Source organism: Pleurodeles waltl, chromosome 3_2, assembly GCF_031143425.1.
Source record: "Pleurodeles waltl isolate 20211129_DDA chromosome 3_2, aPleWal1.hap1.20221129, whole genome shotgun sequence".
Lineage (NCBI taxonomy): Eukaryota > Metazoa > Chordata > Amphibia > Caudata > Salamandridae > Pleurodeles > Pleurodeles waltl.
In genome coordinates this window covers 1011251-1029825 of record NC_090441.1, presented here as the reverse complement: position 1 = coordinate 1029825, position 18575 = coordinate 1011251, and the positions used below count along the sequence as shown (strand labels likewise).

At 43.1% G+C, this 18575-nt stretch overlaps 1 protein-coding gene across 1 annotated transcript in view; it reads left to right on the top strand.

The window, feature by feature from the left end:
- The first annotated feature begins 7400 nt into the window (after positions 1–7400).
- The window catches only part of CHCT1 (CHD1 helical C-terminal domain containing 1), a 184882-nt gene continuing 173707 nt past the window's right edge, over positions 7401–18575 (top strand). Inside the window, exon 1 of the mRNA XM_069227258.1 lies at positions 7401–7463. Coding sequence (XP_069083359.1) covers positions 7401–7463 — 63 coding nt within the window. The remainder of the gene's footprint in view (positions 7464–18575) is intronic.

Genomic DNA, 18575 nt, shown 5'->3' with positions numbered 1-18575 from the left:
TGAGTGCTGTAGCATTTCTCCTTCACAGGAGTATGCTTTAAACGTAGTCAATTAATTTTTTGGACCAGCATAAGGGTATACAGTCATTAGATTACACAGCAAATCAATTCAAGTATGACAGTATGACCAATGGGGCCACGCAAGGAAAACTCCAGTCAAGAATAAAGTTAGGAAGTTTTCTTACAAGTTCAAACTCAAGTCATGTAGACAATTCCCAAAACAAAATTATAAAGATACAGAATCACCAAGGGTTGACCAAAGCGACAAACAAGATTCAAACTAATTAACATTAGCAGAATTAAACATTCAACAAAATATAAAATTAATCACCTGATGTACAGAGAACAAGCGCTACTCAGTTCTTACAAGCATCAAGGAAATTTAAAGTCATCTAAGTTTAGTTAGTTTGTGCAAGGGATACCCTACAGATTAGCCAATCAACAGTTAGCATGTGCTGGGCTAAACACATTTGGGCAAAAAGGCAAAAAGCACAAAAAGGAAATCTGGGGTTTCTGATTAAAGTGGGCAAAAGTAAGAAAAAAGGGAAGGGGTCAGCATTTCAGAAGCTCGGTCAAGAGTCTTCTTCTGCGGGTCAGGGAAACATCTCTAAGTTTCAGCAAAGCATTTCAAAGGGTCAGGGGTAGGGAGGACTATATCTCTGAGTCCAAGGGGTTCAACAAGCGGTGAAGAATGGAAAGGATTCTGACCAAAGTCCAGTTAGGGAATGGTGTATTAAAGCTCATGAGGCAAGATGATTCGTCAATCCATCACTCGGCATGATGCAGAAGATGTAACATGCAACAGAAATAGTTCATGCGACACAGGCTGCAACATTGCCAAAAGTTCTCATTACCACCAAGTAGAGAACGTTCCATCCTAGCTTCTCTGTGCAAATTGAAACATTTGTATATGTTACCAGTTCCACAGTTCCGAATGTACTGTGCTTAAGATTAAGTACACACCCTCTCTATGTATAAAACAACTGAAAATCTTTTACCAAGCTAGTTTTCTCATGAGAATTAAGTCTGAAAGAAAAGTTCACATTAGCAAGAATGACTAAACATTTTCTGCACAATCAGGAAACAGGGCCTTGCTGGCCTCACTCAGGCTAAGCAAAGTGAATTCAAATAACACATTGATTTCTGCAATTAATATACATTTAACATTCTAAATCATAAACTCAATATAAATATATATTTTTTATAACTCTGTTTTTATTGAGTTTGGAAAACATAACCAACAAGAATGCAGTGCAGTGCATATCAATGCAAGATATCACAGCATCTTTTTGTACAGAGTAAACATACAATCCAAGACAGGGATTAATAGCACCCACTGCAGCAGTAATTTCCCTCAACCTCTCCCCCCCAGATAGGATCCACATAAAACCAGTCCTTACACGTATCATAAATAACAGAGACGCAGCCTCACCACAGTTGGTCGTCACCTCTCAGATCGAAGCAAGGTTCACTTAATCAGCCACCATCATCTGTGCTTCCCTCTAAGCTCAACTCTTCCACACCAGTGAACTGTTCCAGTAGTGCCTCCCCAGGCAATCACATCCATTAGTGCCCCCTCCTCTCTACGTGTTATCCGCATATATTGTTCTTTAGCAGCACCCCATTCCATTAAATCTCGGATCCAGCAAGGGATGGAAGGGTTCCGGACACTCATCCAGCCAATGGCCACCCTGCGCTTGGCCAATACCATAGCCAGTTGTGTGAGCTTATATGGGATACTCCTGCCCCGTGGTCTCCGCACTAAACCTAAAAGGCATGTCAAAGGCGCTACTTCTAGCCCAAGTCCTGTTACCTCCTCTACTCTCCCAACCACCTCCCGCCAAAATTGGTGCACCATCCTACAGGACCAAGCCAAGTGTAGAAAGGAGGCATTGAATGCACCACATCTGGGACACCCAGACCCTCTTCCTGGGTCAATCTTATTAAGACAGTCAGGTGTGACAAAATTGAAGTGTAATAGTTTAAACCTGCTGTTGCATGACACAGTGCGCATCAGCAACAACGCCATTGCCCAGTCCTAGTCCTCTTTGGGGTCCTCCAGTTCTTGCTCCCAAGCCCTACACTTATCGCACCTGGTTTTAGAGCTGAGTGATCAAATGAGTCATCTTGACCCAATTTATCAGCCCACTCAACACCGTTGATGCCGGAGGGGCCACCGGAAAAACACACCAGATCTCCAGAGCTACACTCTCCATTTTCGCATATAGCAAGAACTGACCTGGGCCCAATCCGAACACGTCCCGAGCATCAGGGAAGGAGATAAACTCCCTGTTGGGGTATAAATCTCCCCCATCATTTCACATCCTCCCAGCCTCCAGCCTTCCAATGACATTAGGTTATCCATGTCCCTAAAGGGGGCTAAGTCCCAAATCTTTAATTCTCTATCAAACAGGGCACGTCGAAGCACATTCCTAATGGCCTGTTCCCAGATCCAGGCAGTAGTTCTGACCAGGTATGGGAAGTAGACTCAGACCGACCGCCCAACATCAATAGATGCGCCAACACCTTCCCACCCAGCATTCCTGCAAACATTCTCTTCTCCCAATTGTCCGATTCAGTTATTCACTTTGCAGCAAGTTATAAGTGTGCCGCGTAATAATAGTATCTAATATTAGGAATTGCCAATCCTCCCTCTTCCATATCCCTCTGCAGCATGGATAATGCCACTCTACTACGTCGCCCAGCCCAGACCAATGAAATCAACAAACTTTCTAGGCAATTAAAGAGCCGAGCAGATAGCGGAAACAGAGTTCGGGACCAGGTAAAGACACTGAGGCAGGAACACCATCTTAGCCACAGCCGCCCTCACCATCACTGAAAGAGGTAGCCTATTCCAGAACGAAACTGAGCACACAAGGCCAGTCACACCTTGTTCTACATTATGTTTTTCATGCGCCGCCACAGTGTGGGTGACCCAAATACACCTAGGTATCTGAAGCTTTCAAGCTCCCACCTAAGCCCCACCACCAGTAAATACTCCTGAGGTGCACCACAGAGGGAACCCATAGGGAACAGAAGTAACTTTTTCCTATCACCTGGAGACCAGACACAGCCTCAAAATCCTCCAACAGCCGCAAGAACAAAGGCACCAAAACACTTGGCTCTCGAAGATATACCAACCCATCATCTGCATATAGGGAAACAATGTGGGTAGTCGAATACCCCAAGGTTCCAATTCCTCTTGGAGCCAGATCGCCAGTGGTTCCACTGCTAAGGCGAAAAGGAGCGGCGAAAGTGGACATCCCTGCCTGGTTCCCCTGCCAATCACCCAAGATTCTGAGAGCTCTCCTCCCACCTGAACACACGCGGATGGTGCAGTATACAGCAGTCTCACCCATGCAGAAAATTGTGGGCCAAACCCCATGCCCTGCAGCACTGCCAGAAGGTAGCCCCACTCCACCGTGTCAAAGGCCTTCTCCATGTCCAATGACACTAGCACCAGTTTGTCCTCCTCAACCTTGCAGCACATGTGCCAAGCAACTTAAGTTATAGGTCGTACTACGACCAGGAATAAAACCGCATTGATCATCATGTACCAAGCTCTGGATCACCCCACGAAGCCAAGTAGCCAATATCTTGCACAGGATCTTTACATCGCTGTTCAGCATAGTAAGCGGGCGATAGGAGGAGGGATCACCCGGATCCCCCCCAGGCGTAAGCATCAATCACACAATGCCTTGGCGCATGGTTTCCGGCAATATACCCCACTGCCGGGCCTCCTCAAATACCACCAGCAACTTCTCTCGCAGGAGGAGGGAATCGTTTGGTACATCTCGACCGGGAACCTGTCTCCCTAGATTTCGTCAATGCTTCCACCGCCTCACTCACTTCCTCTACAGTTATCACAGCCTCCAGTTCCAACCACGGATGCAGCATCCACTGCAGGAACTCCCCTAAATTGTCATCTGGGACTGTGGCACCAGCCCTCGATACTCTCTGCAGATGTTCCACCAACCCCTGAAGGATATCCTTACGATTGGTAATCGTCTCACATTTGGCATTCCTAATATGCAAGATGGGGGTGGGGGAGGCAACTCCACTTCCCGTTTTATGATCCACACCAATAATTTGCCTGATTTATCCTCCTCCCTATGCAGGCACTGTCTACATACTCTGAGTGTTAGCTTATTTAGTGTGTCCCAGCAGCTGTTAACTGTCTTACACAACCGGAGTTGCTCACTTTCAGCCTCCCTTGTTGTTGGTGTCTAGCGCTGCAGAACCACCAACTTATCCTCCCAGTCAGTACGTTCTTGTTCTATTTGTTTACACACCCCACAAGCAGTGCCTATGCAGATCCCTCTCACTACAGCCTTCAGGGCCTCCCATTCCGTTCCCCTAGAATTTGTGGTGTTCCAATTCAAGTCCATATAACCTTTAATGGTGACCGCCACCTTATCACGACACCCAGCATTCGTAAAAAAATCCATAGGCATGCACCAACTATGTGTTAACCTAGTATTATCAGATCCCAATTGCTGCTGCATTAACACCAGTGCATGATCAGAGAGAAACCTACCCAGATGCTTAATGTCCAGCACCTGTGAGCAGTTCAGTCCACCCTGAAGAAACCGATCTAGCCGACTATGAGTGTTGTGTGTCTTAGAATGACAGGTGTACTCCCTACCCTCCGGGTGTAGTTCCCTCCATCTGTCTCATAACCCTAAATTGCGCATTACCTCCGCGAGAGATTTCTCCATCAATGGTTTAGTCCCCGACCTAAAGACGATCCTTCTCACCATCCAAAATAGACCCCGTCCCCCAAAATCTCAGGTATACTATTGTAGAAGGAGTGATCATCTATATTGGGTGCATAAGTGTTGAGAATAGTGATGGGCACCCCGTCTAAGGTGCCCTGTACAACTACATATTTCCCCTCCACATCCACTTCACTGTAAACATAGGTAAATGGGATCCCTGGGGCCACCCATATTGTCACACCCCTTGCATAAGAGGAGAAGGAGGAGGAGAACATCTGACCCCGCCATTTCTTAGCTAGTTTTTGCGCTTCCTCCTCCGTCATGTGCGTTTCCCGGAGACAGGCTAAATGAACGTTATGTCGCCTCAGAAAGGAATGCACCCTTTAACGTGTAGTGTAACTCTTCAGCCCCCTGACATTCCATATCAGTATGTTAATCTGTCTGCCCATACCAAGGCTTTGTTACCGTCCGTCCCTCTGGTTCTCCACCCCTTACCTCCCTCCTGAGGAGATAAGGCAAGGTGAGTGCCCATTTCACCTCTTGCATACATACATGCACTGCTGTTGAGAACTTCAAACATTTGCAAACCTGACCAACCAGATAATCCAACTCCCCATTGCCCACCCCGGATGAACAGTAGAACAAACACATCAAACCATACTGTAGATCCATATTTGTAAATGCTGCCAGGACAACAGCCTAATCCCCAACTCCCCAGTTACTAGGTCCTACCACAACCATGCGTGGAGTAACTACCCCCACCCCGTACGCAAAATACTTGTGCCTGAATACCTAGCCAACATAAATCAGTGATCTCGTTGCCCCCCCCCTTGTACAATTCAAATTCAAATATTGCCCAATCGGAAACTTGACCTTCACCCCAAAACCCCCAAACCAAGCAGCACAGGCCCCCCGAAAAAAAGAGCACAGCAACAGCCTCCAGATACAAACAACAAAGTCAAGCATCCGCAGGGATCCTCTCCGACCCCTGTTTAAGCGCCCCTCTCAATCCATCAGCCAGTCCAGGAGTCACCACCACCATTGTCCCATCCTGTTGAATCTCAATTCTATTATCAGTATCAATATCTACCACCTGTGCTGCGGCGCCCTCCACCTGGCTCTCCCCATGAGTCCTCCAGTCTCAGCTGTCCACACCAGAGGCACGATGAACCACCAGGCCTGTCCTCTCTGGTCTGCCAGGGGTGACTTTGTCCCACATCTCCAGCCATCTCCAAACCTCCACCAGACGTTAAAAAAAGTGGGACTTGCCCCCGGAGAGCACCTTCAGGCGTGCCGGATACAACAACATATATCTGATGTTCATGGCACAGGGCTTGGCTTTCACCTCCAGAAGCCCCTTTCTAGAGGTCTGAACCTTGTTCGTATAGTCAGGATAGATGGAAATTTTACAGTTTTCGAAGACCGCCCTGTCAGTTTCACGGGCCACCTGCAGGATACAGTCTCTGTCTTTATAATTCAAAAGACGGGCAATGATAGCCCTCGGAGTTACCCCTGGCTGAGGAGGCGCCACGAGGGCCCTATGAGCACGCTCTACCACAAACACCCTGGACAGCCCGACCAGCTACAGAATGTCCTTAATCCAACTCTCCACAAAGCTTTCCACTGTGGATTCCTCCACCTGTTCCGGCAACCCAAGCAGATGGACATTATTCTTTCGGGACCTGCCCTCTGCGTCCTCCAGTCTTGCCTCCAGCCTTCTGACCGTGGAATTGACCTGCACCATCTGTTTTTGCAGAGCACCCACCTCTGTCTGCAGCTCCACAATGGAGCCCTCTGCCACCTTTACCTTATCAGAGACCTTTGTGTGGTCCGCCCAAAGGAGGTCGACCTCCACCGCCACTGTTTCTATCTTCCCTTCGAGGGCCACCCTGGAGCCCTGTATAGCCACGAGAAACTTAGCTTGCGATGGCTCCTCAGCAGTCATCTGCATGCTCAGAACATCTCCGGGCCCCCCTAATCGAGTCTGGCGCTGTGTCAGAGGCACTGGCATGGTGTATTGTTCCATAGTGTTCCCCTGCAACATCGCTGTTTGCCGGTGCCGCCCCACCTTACAGCTAGCCAGAAACCAAGCGGTATCACTGCCTCGAGTGACCCAGAGAAGGAGTAAAAGTACCTAGAAGCTGCAGCACCACTCGGGCAGTCGAGATCGGTCGCCTGGCTCCGCAACACCCTCAGCCGCGGAGTGCCATTATGTTCTTGCCTCCTCGCAGGCAGACCAAGGCTCAGGTGATCCGGGCGCTCCCAGAAAGTTCCACACAGCAAGACCAGTGCTTCTTCACTCGATGGGCCCGCGACCAGGGCCTGGACCATGCACCAATAAGCCAGCTCTCCATGTGGGGGAGCTATAGCCTTCCCCCTCCGAGCTGCACCTCAATCCATTCGGCCGCTCTCCAGATGCTCCTCACAGCCGCCACTCTACTGGTCCACGGCCCCCTGCCTGGGCCCCTTCTTTCCACTGTCTTTCTGAGCTGGCCCCCTGTCCAGCCCACGCTGTCCGCGTGAGCCAGGTCCCTCCTCAAGTGCCCAGCAGGCCGCTCCAAGCCCACAGCCGCACCAGCCCAACCGGCAGATCCGCGCACATCCAGGGGCCAGCAAGCCCGCAAATCCACTTTAAGGGGCCATCTGACCACCAGCACACAGCAGAGAAAGTGCAGGAAGTGTGATGGATGCAGCCGAGCTGCTGCCTCCTCCTCGCGCTGCCCGGCCGCATTCCTTGCGTGCCGATGTGACCAGGGCACCTTCCCTTGCAGAGGGGGGGGGCACCTATTGTCCCAGGCACACAAGGATTATGCCAGGATCAGGCCAGGATAGCGGGAGCTCACTAGGAGCGCGCCGGCCATCTTGCTTGGCCACGCCCTATAAACTCAATATTAATAAACTTTTGTCAGTGTTCATTTTACAGTCAACTCAAAACAACATAAATCTGTTAACCCTTTCGTGTAACTATAACATGTAACTGCATTCTCTACATTTGCATGTCACTTTTAAAATATTTCTTACATGAAATCTGTTATTGTTTTAGCCCACACTGTTAATTTACATCGTGAATTATAACATAATGATTGATTAATTTGTTATACATGAGCTCTGATGGCTATACCACATGCATTTAAACTGATATCGTACAGTGAATGCACATTAAAATGGCTTTTCAGTGCACCACTTTACAACTAAGCTATTAGTACTTTTGCTTAACATAACTCATAAATTGTCACGAATAGATGATCACTATGACATGAGGGACAGTACTAAAATCTCAGCTACATCATGAGTAATGAAGACAATTCGAGTTGCAGCAATTCAGAAAATACTGGTTGGAGTTCAACGATATAAATGATGAGAGTCAATCAAATGAGGGTTGTGTAAAAGAATCTGTCACTGGAAAAGAATGTATGCAACGGGAATTTGACCTCACATGAAGAATCTAAAAGGGAAAGAAGACCGCCCATATGGTTGAAAGATAATATTTAAGAACATTTTCCGTTATAATGCAATGATGCTAAGTGACTTTTTTTGTAAAATGTATTTAATCAATATAGAGAAGTTATTTTTATTGTTTGTTGTTTATCCACCTTTTAATTTTATTGTTGAGGGGGTGATATATGTATAAATTATTTTTTTTCTGTTAAAAAAAGGGGGCCTCTGTTATGTATATGTAATGTGTTATAATGTAGTACACGGTGAATGAAGTAACACAGTGAATATACAATGTTTGCTATTAGGTAATCTAGAGGAAAACGGTTGGTCAACGAGAAGAAACTGGAGACTGTTCACTAAGAGGACAGAGTACCTGTCTGCTCTCTTTATATGTGAATACATTATCTTTACAACATCCCCCTAGTGTGAAGTATGTGGCAGAACATGGATCCCAGCACCCCACTGACCTGCAAGCAAGCAGACGGATTTCTTGATTAAAGAACATGTGGCCTGTCCCCATCAGACGTTTTAATGCTATTAGTGTCAACAACCTTTTACTGGAGGAATTTAGACTAAGCTAAACGAAAGAACTGAAAAAGATCTCAGGTAGTACAGAAAAGATGCCCATTTGGTCGTTGCTCAGCAAATATAAGTGTATCATAGCGCCAGATTTATGCAATGTCTATTGCACTAGGTCTCCAAGTTGTATATGTTTAATTCAATAAACCTGTCTTTGTCTTTAAATTAAAGACCAGTTTCCCAACCACTTTTGTTTCCGTGGCAGTTTTAATCAATGTGAAGGGAAGCCATGGCACAATTTGCTACATTAAACTGTTCACTTAATGCTGCATGTGTCTGGTTTTGTGTTGGTATAGATAAAATCTTTATAACATACACATCTTCCACCGAAAAATAAGAAGCAAACCGTGTAATCTTTGAATTTAACTAAAAGCTGCACTTTAAAAGTGGATGCTTCCAGCAGGGCTCAACTAACTCATTTTGACCGTTCAATTCATGTAAACTCAGCTTATAGTGCGAAGGGTCACCTTCCTAGTGTAAGCTGGTATACAAATGTAGCACAATTTAAGCCCAGGTGTGCATAAATATATGTTCCGAACACGGAAACACATTAATTGACAACTCCGCCTTTCATTTGGACGATGTTGCATGCGTGCAGTTCCACAGCTTTAAAGGAAGCTACCACGACCCAGCCTTTGTGTTCTCTGTGCATCTCCTGCTGCTGTCAGTATGTCACCATTGTCATCAGAACCGTGTGACATCATCAGAACTTGCCTAGTGATGTCACAGAGGCCTGCTTTGGTTCAAGCGTGTGAACTCAGAGCAGATGGATTTTCTCTGTGTTTTAATATACTTTTATCCTTCTGGCTTCAAAGTGCTACACTGAAGTTTGGATTCGCTGTTTCTAGACATTAACTCACCAACATAAGGACATGAAGCCTTTGGAGGTACGGTGAATAGCTGGTGGCTGGTTGAGATTTCGGGGTGAGGGACCAGGCTGGATCATCCCAGTTCTATCTCTTTTCATGGTAGACTTCGACAAAATCCTGTTTTGTTGACATCCTCCTCAACGAAAGTTAAATGGTTATTTATCACTATATCATCCTCCAAGTAGCCAGTCGCCATCATGTACTTATAGTTTGGTTTGAGATTCCATAGGAAGCACTTTTTTTGTTTTGCTAATAACTTTGGCCTGTTTGAAGAATCTTCACGAAACCTTCAAAAAAAGTTCTTTAACCTCACCTCCTTACTCTTTAGTTTCAGGGCTTCCATCAAGAGAGGGCTGAGAAAAAGGGGAGACCAAAACAATTTTTTGCATCCAATTTCCATTGGAAAAATAAGATAACAATACAGAAGCAACAGCTGAACAAAATGACACCAAATTTTGAGGAGAGCTTGATCTTTACCTAGAAAGCATGCTTTTTGTGATTTAATGTAGATCTGTCTAGTAGTTTTTTAAGAAATGAAGGTTCAAAATGTATAGATGTATGGACAGTTGGTCCAGTTGGAGCGAAAATAAAAATAAAAAAGAGTTCCAATTGGCTGAGGGGGCTTGTTATCCTGTCAGCCGTTTTGCTCCTGGGGGGAAAGTAATGGTTCTGCTGAAAAGAAAAATGTTGTGGATGGCACTACAAGAAATAAGTTAAAAGGAGGCAGGGTAGGGGTACACTGCCCCCGGGTCCTTTTGGGGGTCAAATAAAAAATAATTGGGAGGGAGGCTGCTGCAATCTTGTATAAGTCCCATGGGAGTCAGCTCATTTCCTGGACTCCCAAAGGAGTCCTGAAGGAGCCAGTGCGGCCACATGTTACCTCATACTTCACAGGAATCGGGTAAAAAATTTAAAATAAAAAGTGGGGTGGATATCAACTGGGTTGGCTTCCTGCCGGAGGGGGAGCAGGGCTTTGCTGCTCATGGCCAATCTCTCACAAACCATACTATGTTCAGCCTTAGTCTGGTACAGAGATCTTTGCGGACAGGCTAGTCCCACACCAAACCATACTATGCATAGCCTATACTCTGTACAGAGGTCTTTGCGGACAGGTCAGTCCCCCACCAAACTCTAAAATGGAAAGCCTTCACCCTGTACAGAGGTGTTCACGAAGAAAACAGTTTCTCACCATATCTTACTACGCACAGCCTGCACTCTGTATAGAGGTCTTTGTGGAGAGGCCAGACTGTCATAAAAGCCTGATACGCACAATCTTCCCCTCTATAGAGGTGTGCTTGGAGAGGCTAGTCCCACACCTGCATGGCAGGTACAACCTTAGGCCGTTGGCTGAGCACAGCAGGGGTAGGACACAGGGCCTTGGCTACAGCCAGGCCTGCTCCCAAACACTATGTGGAATACCAGCCATCACTGTGTATGGCCTATGGCCATACGCAGTGGGGGTTGTCCACAGGGTCTGACCTATAGCCAGGCCCTGCGCCCAACTCATAACGGGTGGCCAATCCCTGCTGTGTATCGCCTTCTGCACTGCAGAGAAGGGTTTTCTAACTGGCCTTTTGGTCAGTAGACTTCATCTGCTGGTATTTTGACCTATCATTCACATTTAGCTTCTGCCCACCATAGCAAACACCATGGGGCAATGGGTCAGTCCACTTTACCCATTGGCTCCCTTCACTTTTAGTGACTACACAAAGGTTGATCACATTGCTTACATCACCTTAAAAAATATCTTCTTTTTATTCAGTGACAAAGTCTTTGAATGTGTGATTTTTTAACATTCATTTTTATCTTAAGAAACAGCTATTTATTTTGCTTATGTTCCAGGTGCACAGTTAGATGGTGATATATTTCCTGTCTCTTTTTTAAAGTTGCTCTTAAATGTTCGGGTGACATTGAGACATTGTAGCTGCATGCAATTTGAGTGCTTGGCTGGGTGATGATTTTTACTTGTTGCCATCACAAAAATAATGGTGAAACAGCCACCTATCCACATTTGTTGGACAAAGGAGTGAGTAGAAGAGCTACTTATGAGCTCTGCATCTGCTGCTAGAGAGGGCAGGTAACTTGAAAAGACATCCTTGGGAGAATATATTGTGCTTAAAATGCAATGGGGGTGCTGAATTTTATCTTTCACTAGTGAGAAATGTTTGGGAGTGATAACGCGTACAGCCCTTATAAATTACCTGTACCTGGATACGTTGGAGGTCGGTGAACCTTTTAGCCGAGTTGGGCTCTCCTCATCCTAGAATAGTTGGGTCACTTAAATCAATGATCAATAACTATTGTAATTGATACCCAATACTCCATTACTAGATCAAAATAACACATTAGGAATCAATAACAGTCGGTAATTTGACGCAACATGACCTTTCAGTTATGAATAACCACACCAGTTTATTAAAAGTTAATGAGTTTATTTCCCTATATTAACAAAGCTAAAACAATATATATGAGTCTCAAAATCAAATGATATATGTATACGAACATTACTAGCTGTCCATAACGGCGGAAGAAACGCAATCTACGCAAAATCTGAATTATAATACACTTGGTTATAGCAATGCAAATCACTAATGTGAGTAACTGAATTTGACTAATTGCATACATCAGTCAGCATAACAAGATTTCAATTCCACATGGTGCATCCGATGAGTACCTCAACTAACCTCTAATTAGCACTGGCATGTGGGGCTTCATGCAAAACGAATTTAGTCAACACAAATTTGGAAAACTTCTAGCTTGGGCCCTATCAAAATAGCAGTTGGTACCTAAACGGAAAAAAAACACAATGCATAATACAATTATCCTTTCATAATTACCAAATACAATCAGCATTCAAGAAAAGTCTTCGTCCTTCAGGAACCGGTTCGATCAGCATGGGGCAGATTTCAAAGGGGCAAAGTTAGGGCAAGTTTCCTTGCAGCAACAAGGAGAATGGGGTAAAGTTACTGCATGGGCAAGACGGGGCAGGTTTAAAGTTAAAATCTCTAGGGTGAGAATTCTCAAAGTCTCTTTCTCTGGAATAGTGAAAAGGGCATTGAGATGTCCTCTAAGATGGCATCTGGCATTTGGCTTCAAAAATGGCATCAAGGAAAATGGCTGACTTCTCTTTGTCCGGTGGGTTTAAGTAAGAAACATTCCAAATTGTTCAGGGTCTTCCATTGGAGGGTTCATGGGGTGGCTTCAATTTGACCAATGAAAAGTGTCTTTCTCCTAGTACTCATTTATGCATACATTGTCCTTGGAGCCTTGGAACACAAGTTGCAACAAAGTTTGCCAATTATTTCGGTATCAGTACTTTTATTGTCCGCACCTGCAGAAACTGACCTTGCTAAAAAGGGATGAAACCGGCCTAGTACGAAACCTTGAGATAAACGTATTAGTCATCTCTACTGGAAAAATACAACCTTTAAAATGAAATGCTGTCTTTGTTCATGCAAGTGAAAACCACGCAGTTAAGTTTGAGACCATGCGACTAGGCCAAAGCCTCTACTAAATTTAAGCTAAGCATATAACAGTTTTGACAAGAAAATCATAGAATACATTTGTAATTATGACGGATTACTACATTTTCTATTCTCCATGATTAATATAAGCTTGTTTATAATATTGACGAACTACTCAGTGGGCACAATTCCCACGTACATTATTTTTCTTTGCTAAAATCACACTACCTTATACGATTTTGATTATATGATATATGAATATTTGTTAGACCTTCTTTTCTGCGTCATCAGGAGCGATCACTTTTAACCAAATTTCACTTAGGTTCAATGAGCTTTCTGCTAGAGCAGTAGGACCCGGATATTATTTTGGTCTGCCCTTGTGATGACAAACCTCTCCAGACATTGATGCACTTTTCTCTCTTTTGTAAATACTTTGAGCCTTTCAAAGACCATTTTAAAAAAGACAGGGATTCTGACAATACAGACCAACATTTCATTTGCTGTGTATTTTGCCTGACCTTGTTGTATGTTACTCTATGGGGACCTTTTAAAAGAATGCAGGCATACTACAATGAGTTTCTAGCTTATTCGTAAACATTTTTGTTATGTATTTAGTATCTGCTGTAATGTATTTTTATTGTGTTTTAATGTTCTTTAATTATTAGTTTTTTAAATAATCGTGTACAGACTGAATTGAATTGAGTTGAGTTGAATTGAAGTGAGCCATCTCAGTGAATGCAGTTTAAATGTAAGTATTTAATTAGAAAACTATGGTGGCCACTTTTAGGTGGCAGTCTGTTTTCTTTTCTTCTTATTTTTGTGGCATACTCTTGTACTAAAACAAAATGTTTAAAAAAGTCACTGTTGCACCAGCATGCAAAGGCAGACCTATTGGTTTTGCCAATGTGTGTTTAGTTTTGTTTTAGTACCATCCCTAACTAAAACCCCTTCCCCCTCATCTATTGCTCTCCTAGTCCTCCCTACCTCCTTCGTTATCATTTTTAAAATGTTTTTCTTTTTCTTTCCATTAGCCTTGTTTCATTACTTTTTAACACATATTTTTCATTTTTTACTTTGTTTGAGTGATGACATAGAAGCTACATGCTGCTGCCAGGTCACTCCCTTCCTTTTCCATTTGTACTGGGTAGGCAACTCTGAGACATTATCCAAAAATAAGATTTATTGTTGACAAGCTAAACTGTGGAGCTCACCCACCAGCATCTTTCCAGCTGTGCAGTCCTGTCCCAACCGTGAAACTGCCGACCTCTGTTCCAAGCAGGAACACAGACCTTGGAACGACGCTTAGAGGATGTACTTCCATAAAAGAATACTAGACCTCATACTAAGAATACAAAGAACACTAAATTAGAATACAACGCATCTCCCCCTTTTGTATAAAACAAAAAAATGCAAATAAAAAAACACTAAACAGAAAAGTCTTACAAATAACTCGTTTTTTAGCCAACCTACCACATCTAATAGTAATACTATTATTACAGTTATGTTTGTCAACATTCTTGTTGTTACCTTCACTGGTGGTATTAATGGCATTGGTATCCAGCATAGGATCTGCTTTATCCATTTCGGAAGTGTGAGTTCTGTAGTCATTACTTATAACAACAGGCTGCTGTTGTGAAACATAATCATCTTTCAACACAGTACCTATAGAAGGTTGCTGCAATTTGTCTCTTGCTACAGTGCTCTAAAAATAATTTAAGAAAAAACATAATTTGGACCACCAGCGTCCATCTTCCAACTTGCAAGATGAACGTGCCACTTTGGATACTTTAAATGGCCTGTTAAAGTGGAAATCCACAATCGGTTTCCAAGGTCTCATGTCTTTCAACATAACCCAGGAACCTACACAAACTCTTCTCCCACCCACACTCACACCGTATCATGGTATGTCTTCTTTTTTTCCTGAGCCACTTTCACTCTGGATTGCACTTCCTTAAAATCTACAAACATCCTCCAAGTTACTTGATGATTTTTCCTTCAACCAATTTGGACACAAACCTGTACAAGATTGCCTCCCCTTTACAAGATAAAAGGTGATACGCCTGTAACACTGTGAGGTGTATTATGGTAGGCCCAGACCTTACTTTGAATGAATGTTTCTACATTTACACCACACTTCAAAGCAGTTTGGATCCCTTCCTTAAATGAACGGTTGACCCTATCAGTGATACCATTCGCCTGTGGTATATATCACAGTACATTGTAGTGCGTAATGCCCTTGTCGCGCAGAAATAATTCCATACTTTCCGACACCAACTGAACACCATTATCAGTGACCAACTCCTCCAGAGACCTGCATGTATCTTGCACTGTTGCTTTCCCTATACACATGACACATGCAGTTACCATGCAGAATAGTTGTATTGTACGCACAGATTATTTGTCAACGCAATGCGGTTATTTGTGAAATGCTGCTTGGCCCATAAATCCTCCAAAACACTGCCATCGTCTAGATAGTAATTGATCATACATCCACTGCTACAAGAACTGAAAAACACTAGTTAGTACCCATTGTCAAAAGCTGTTGCTTCTGTGCATTTTTTTAATCTCTACAAGCAAAACAAGTAGGATTGCATGATTTGGAACTTAAGGGGCTCTCATTGAAGGTGCCAGTAAACATTAAGATAACTGCATTTTGGAGGATTTATGGGCCAAGCAGCATTTCACTTCAATAAATCTCACTTATTAACCTGGTTTAATCGAGATATATCAACCATTGATGCATCTCATTAAAGATGTAATTAGCCCACTTGAAATCATTGGTTGGCTAAGGATTCTGGGAATTTTGTTTTTCTCATATTTTAAGGGTGAAAATGAGTGTTGCATCAATGAGTCTATACAACAGAGTTTTCTGTTTTATTTCATTTCTAGTATTCATGAGAAGCCTTTTTAACCGTGATAATCCATGGAGAGAAGGAAAGAGTAACAAAATACCCTCTGGTAAAATACGTTTTTTAGTGCCATTGTAAAGGGAAACTTAATATATTTATTCCTCAGATTTCTCATACTTGATATTTTGTTTGTTTTAAGGTGTCTCCTCAAAATATTCTGTCCTGATGACGACCCTGCACTGATTAATTGATTCTTGGGGCCAAAACATTGACAGAACTCATATATGTGGACTGGTTTTTAATTGTTAATGTAGATAGGGATACCCGATGTACAGATATTCCATACAATATCACACCATCTCTTTCAGTCACATGTGTATGTTGTGTATATATAGCACCAGTACACTTTTTTCATCTTGTCACTTTGTACTACTCCATCACTGTAAATGAGCACCATAGATAGTATGATATTATGATATTATGATATTCTCGTTTTAAAATTATTTTTGGAATACAAAAATAAAACTGCATTTCATGTCTGAAGATTTCCTGGTTGTTAAAGGGGTTCTAAAACAAAACAGTGACTGTGAAAGTCAAGGACTACACTTCCCCGTTGGGGACCATTTGTGTCTGATACTGTTTATACCCGAGCCCCTGGACTATGGGTTATTACCCCGTGTTGTAGATTATACTAAATTTTTTAACATCCCATGCACAAGCAAGAGCTTCCCGCTCAGTGGTGCTATTTTTTCCATTTCAGACAGGACCCTAGATGCTAAAGCAATCGTATACTAAGCATTGCCAATATGTTGACATAAAACTGCACCTAGTTCCACAGCACTTGCATTACCTGTGTAATGATGTATTTGTGACCGCTAGTATACGTTTTCAATGCAGAAACTTTGGTTAAAGTATCTTTGATATCCAGAAATACTTTTTGCTCTTCAGGACCCCTGCAAAAGCTCTCTTTTTCTTTCACATCTTCAGTGATTCCATGAGGGTAGCGTACCCCCTCCAAATCTGGGGTAATAATCTCTCAATCCCAAGAATGACTTTAACTCTTCCTTGTTCCAAGGGATGGGCACTTCCCTCAAAGCTTTTATAAGGTCATCTTTTGGATTGATCCCTTCAGATGTGATACAGTGCTCAAGATGTTCTACATTGTTGGTTAAAAACTCACATTTGTCCTGAGATACAGTCATACCATGCTTACACATTATGTTATGCACTCTGTCTAAAATGCTATTGTGCTCCACCACAGTTTTGGCAAAAATAAGGATATCGAACTGGAATGCTAGTACTCCAGTACTCCCTGAATAACATAAACATCAGCTTTTGAATTATGCTTGCCACTGATGCAAGACTGAAAGGCAAGTGCAGATACTTATAAGCCCAGAATGGGGTGATGAAAGAGGTAAGGATTGTGATGTTGCCTTCAGTGGCACTTGGTGGTAAGCCGCTTTAAGACAGATATAACTAAAGAACTTTCCCCCTCCAAGATAGACAGAAGCTCATTCATTTATGGCAGTGGGTGACAGTCCACAATAATGTTTTTTTCAGTGAACACAGTAATGGATCTGCCCAGTTTTCTTTTTGGCTACCACCACTGCACTGATGCACCTGTCTGCATTAACCAGTTCAATAACTTCATCTTAACAGAGTTGGTCAAGGTTTTTCCTTAAGTTCTCTGTCGCAGATGAGAGCCCATCCTGTGCTTTATGTTTCACTGCCACTGCACCTTGTTTTAAGATGATTTCGTGTTCAAATCCTTAGTGTCAATTTCATCAGAGAACACAGTGGGATGTTTTGAAAAAATTTGATCAATACTCTCATGTTGTACTCAAGTAACAATACTGGAATAGTGGTGCCTGGTCTTAGCACAATGCCCAATCTCCCTTGATCCGCCCATCCCATGATATCCCGGCCGTAAACTGTTCATGCATTTTTGTGAAAATTCTCCTATCAGAAGATTGCAAAATATCTTTTAAAAAAAACAGTTTAAATTTCAGACTCTCCCTAAGCTATAGCTCTAAAATCCGGTTTTTAAGCAGTGTTGTACTCAGTGCAATTTAAAAGATTCCTTAAACATCATGGTTACTGGTGAACTTGAGTCCACCATTATTCTTAACTCAACTTCCCCTATTTTAACCTTGTAAAAGGGTCCATTTTTTTAGCAATCAACCGCATATTGTGGTTATCTGCTTGCACACAAAGCTCTTTTTGATCAACATCAACAATTAATACAGTCACTGTATTTACACTTTCCTCACTGTTAAAATAGTTCTGTTCAATTTCTGGAACACAATTAACTTTAACAGTATCATCACTCTTGCAAACCTGCATAAAATGTCCCACCTTTCTGCATTTGTTACACTTTTTACCCCGTGTGGGACAATTCAAACTATTATGATTGTATGATCCACTTCTATAACATGCACTTAACCTAATAATTCCATTACCTTTAAAATGCTCCTGCATGTTCTTTGCAGCATTCACATTCACATTACCAGTAGCATAAGATATACAGCCAGATGCACCAGCTAACACTTTCACTGATTGTGCAGAACGTTCAATGCCTTTTGCAATTTTCACTGTCTCTTCCAAGGTAGGATTGGTGCAACAAAGAAAATCCTCCTAAACTTTCTTTGAATAGCAATTC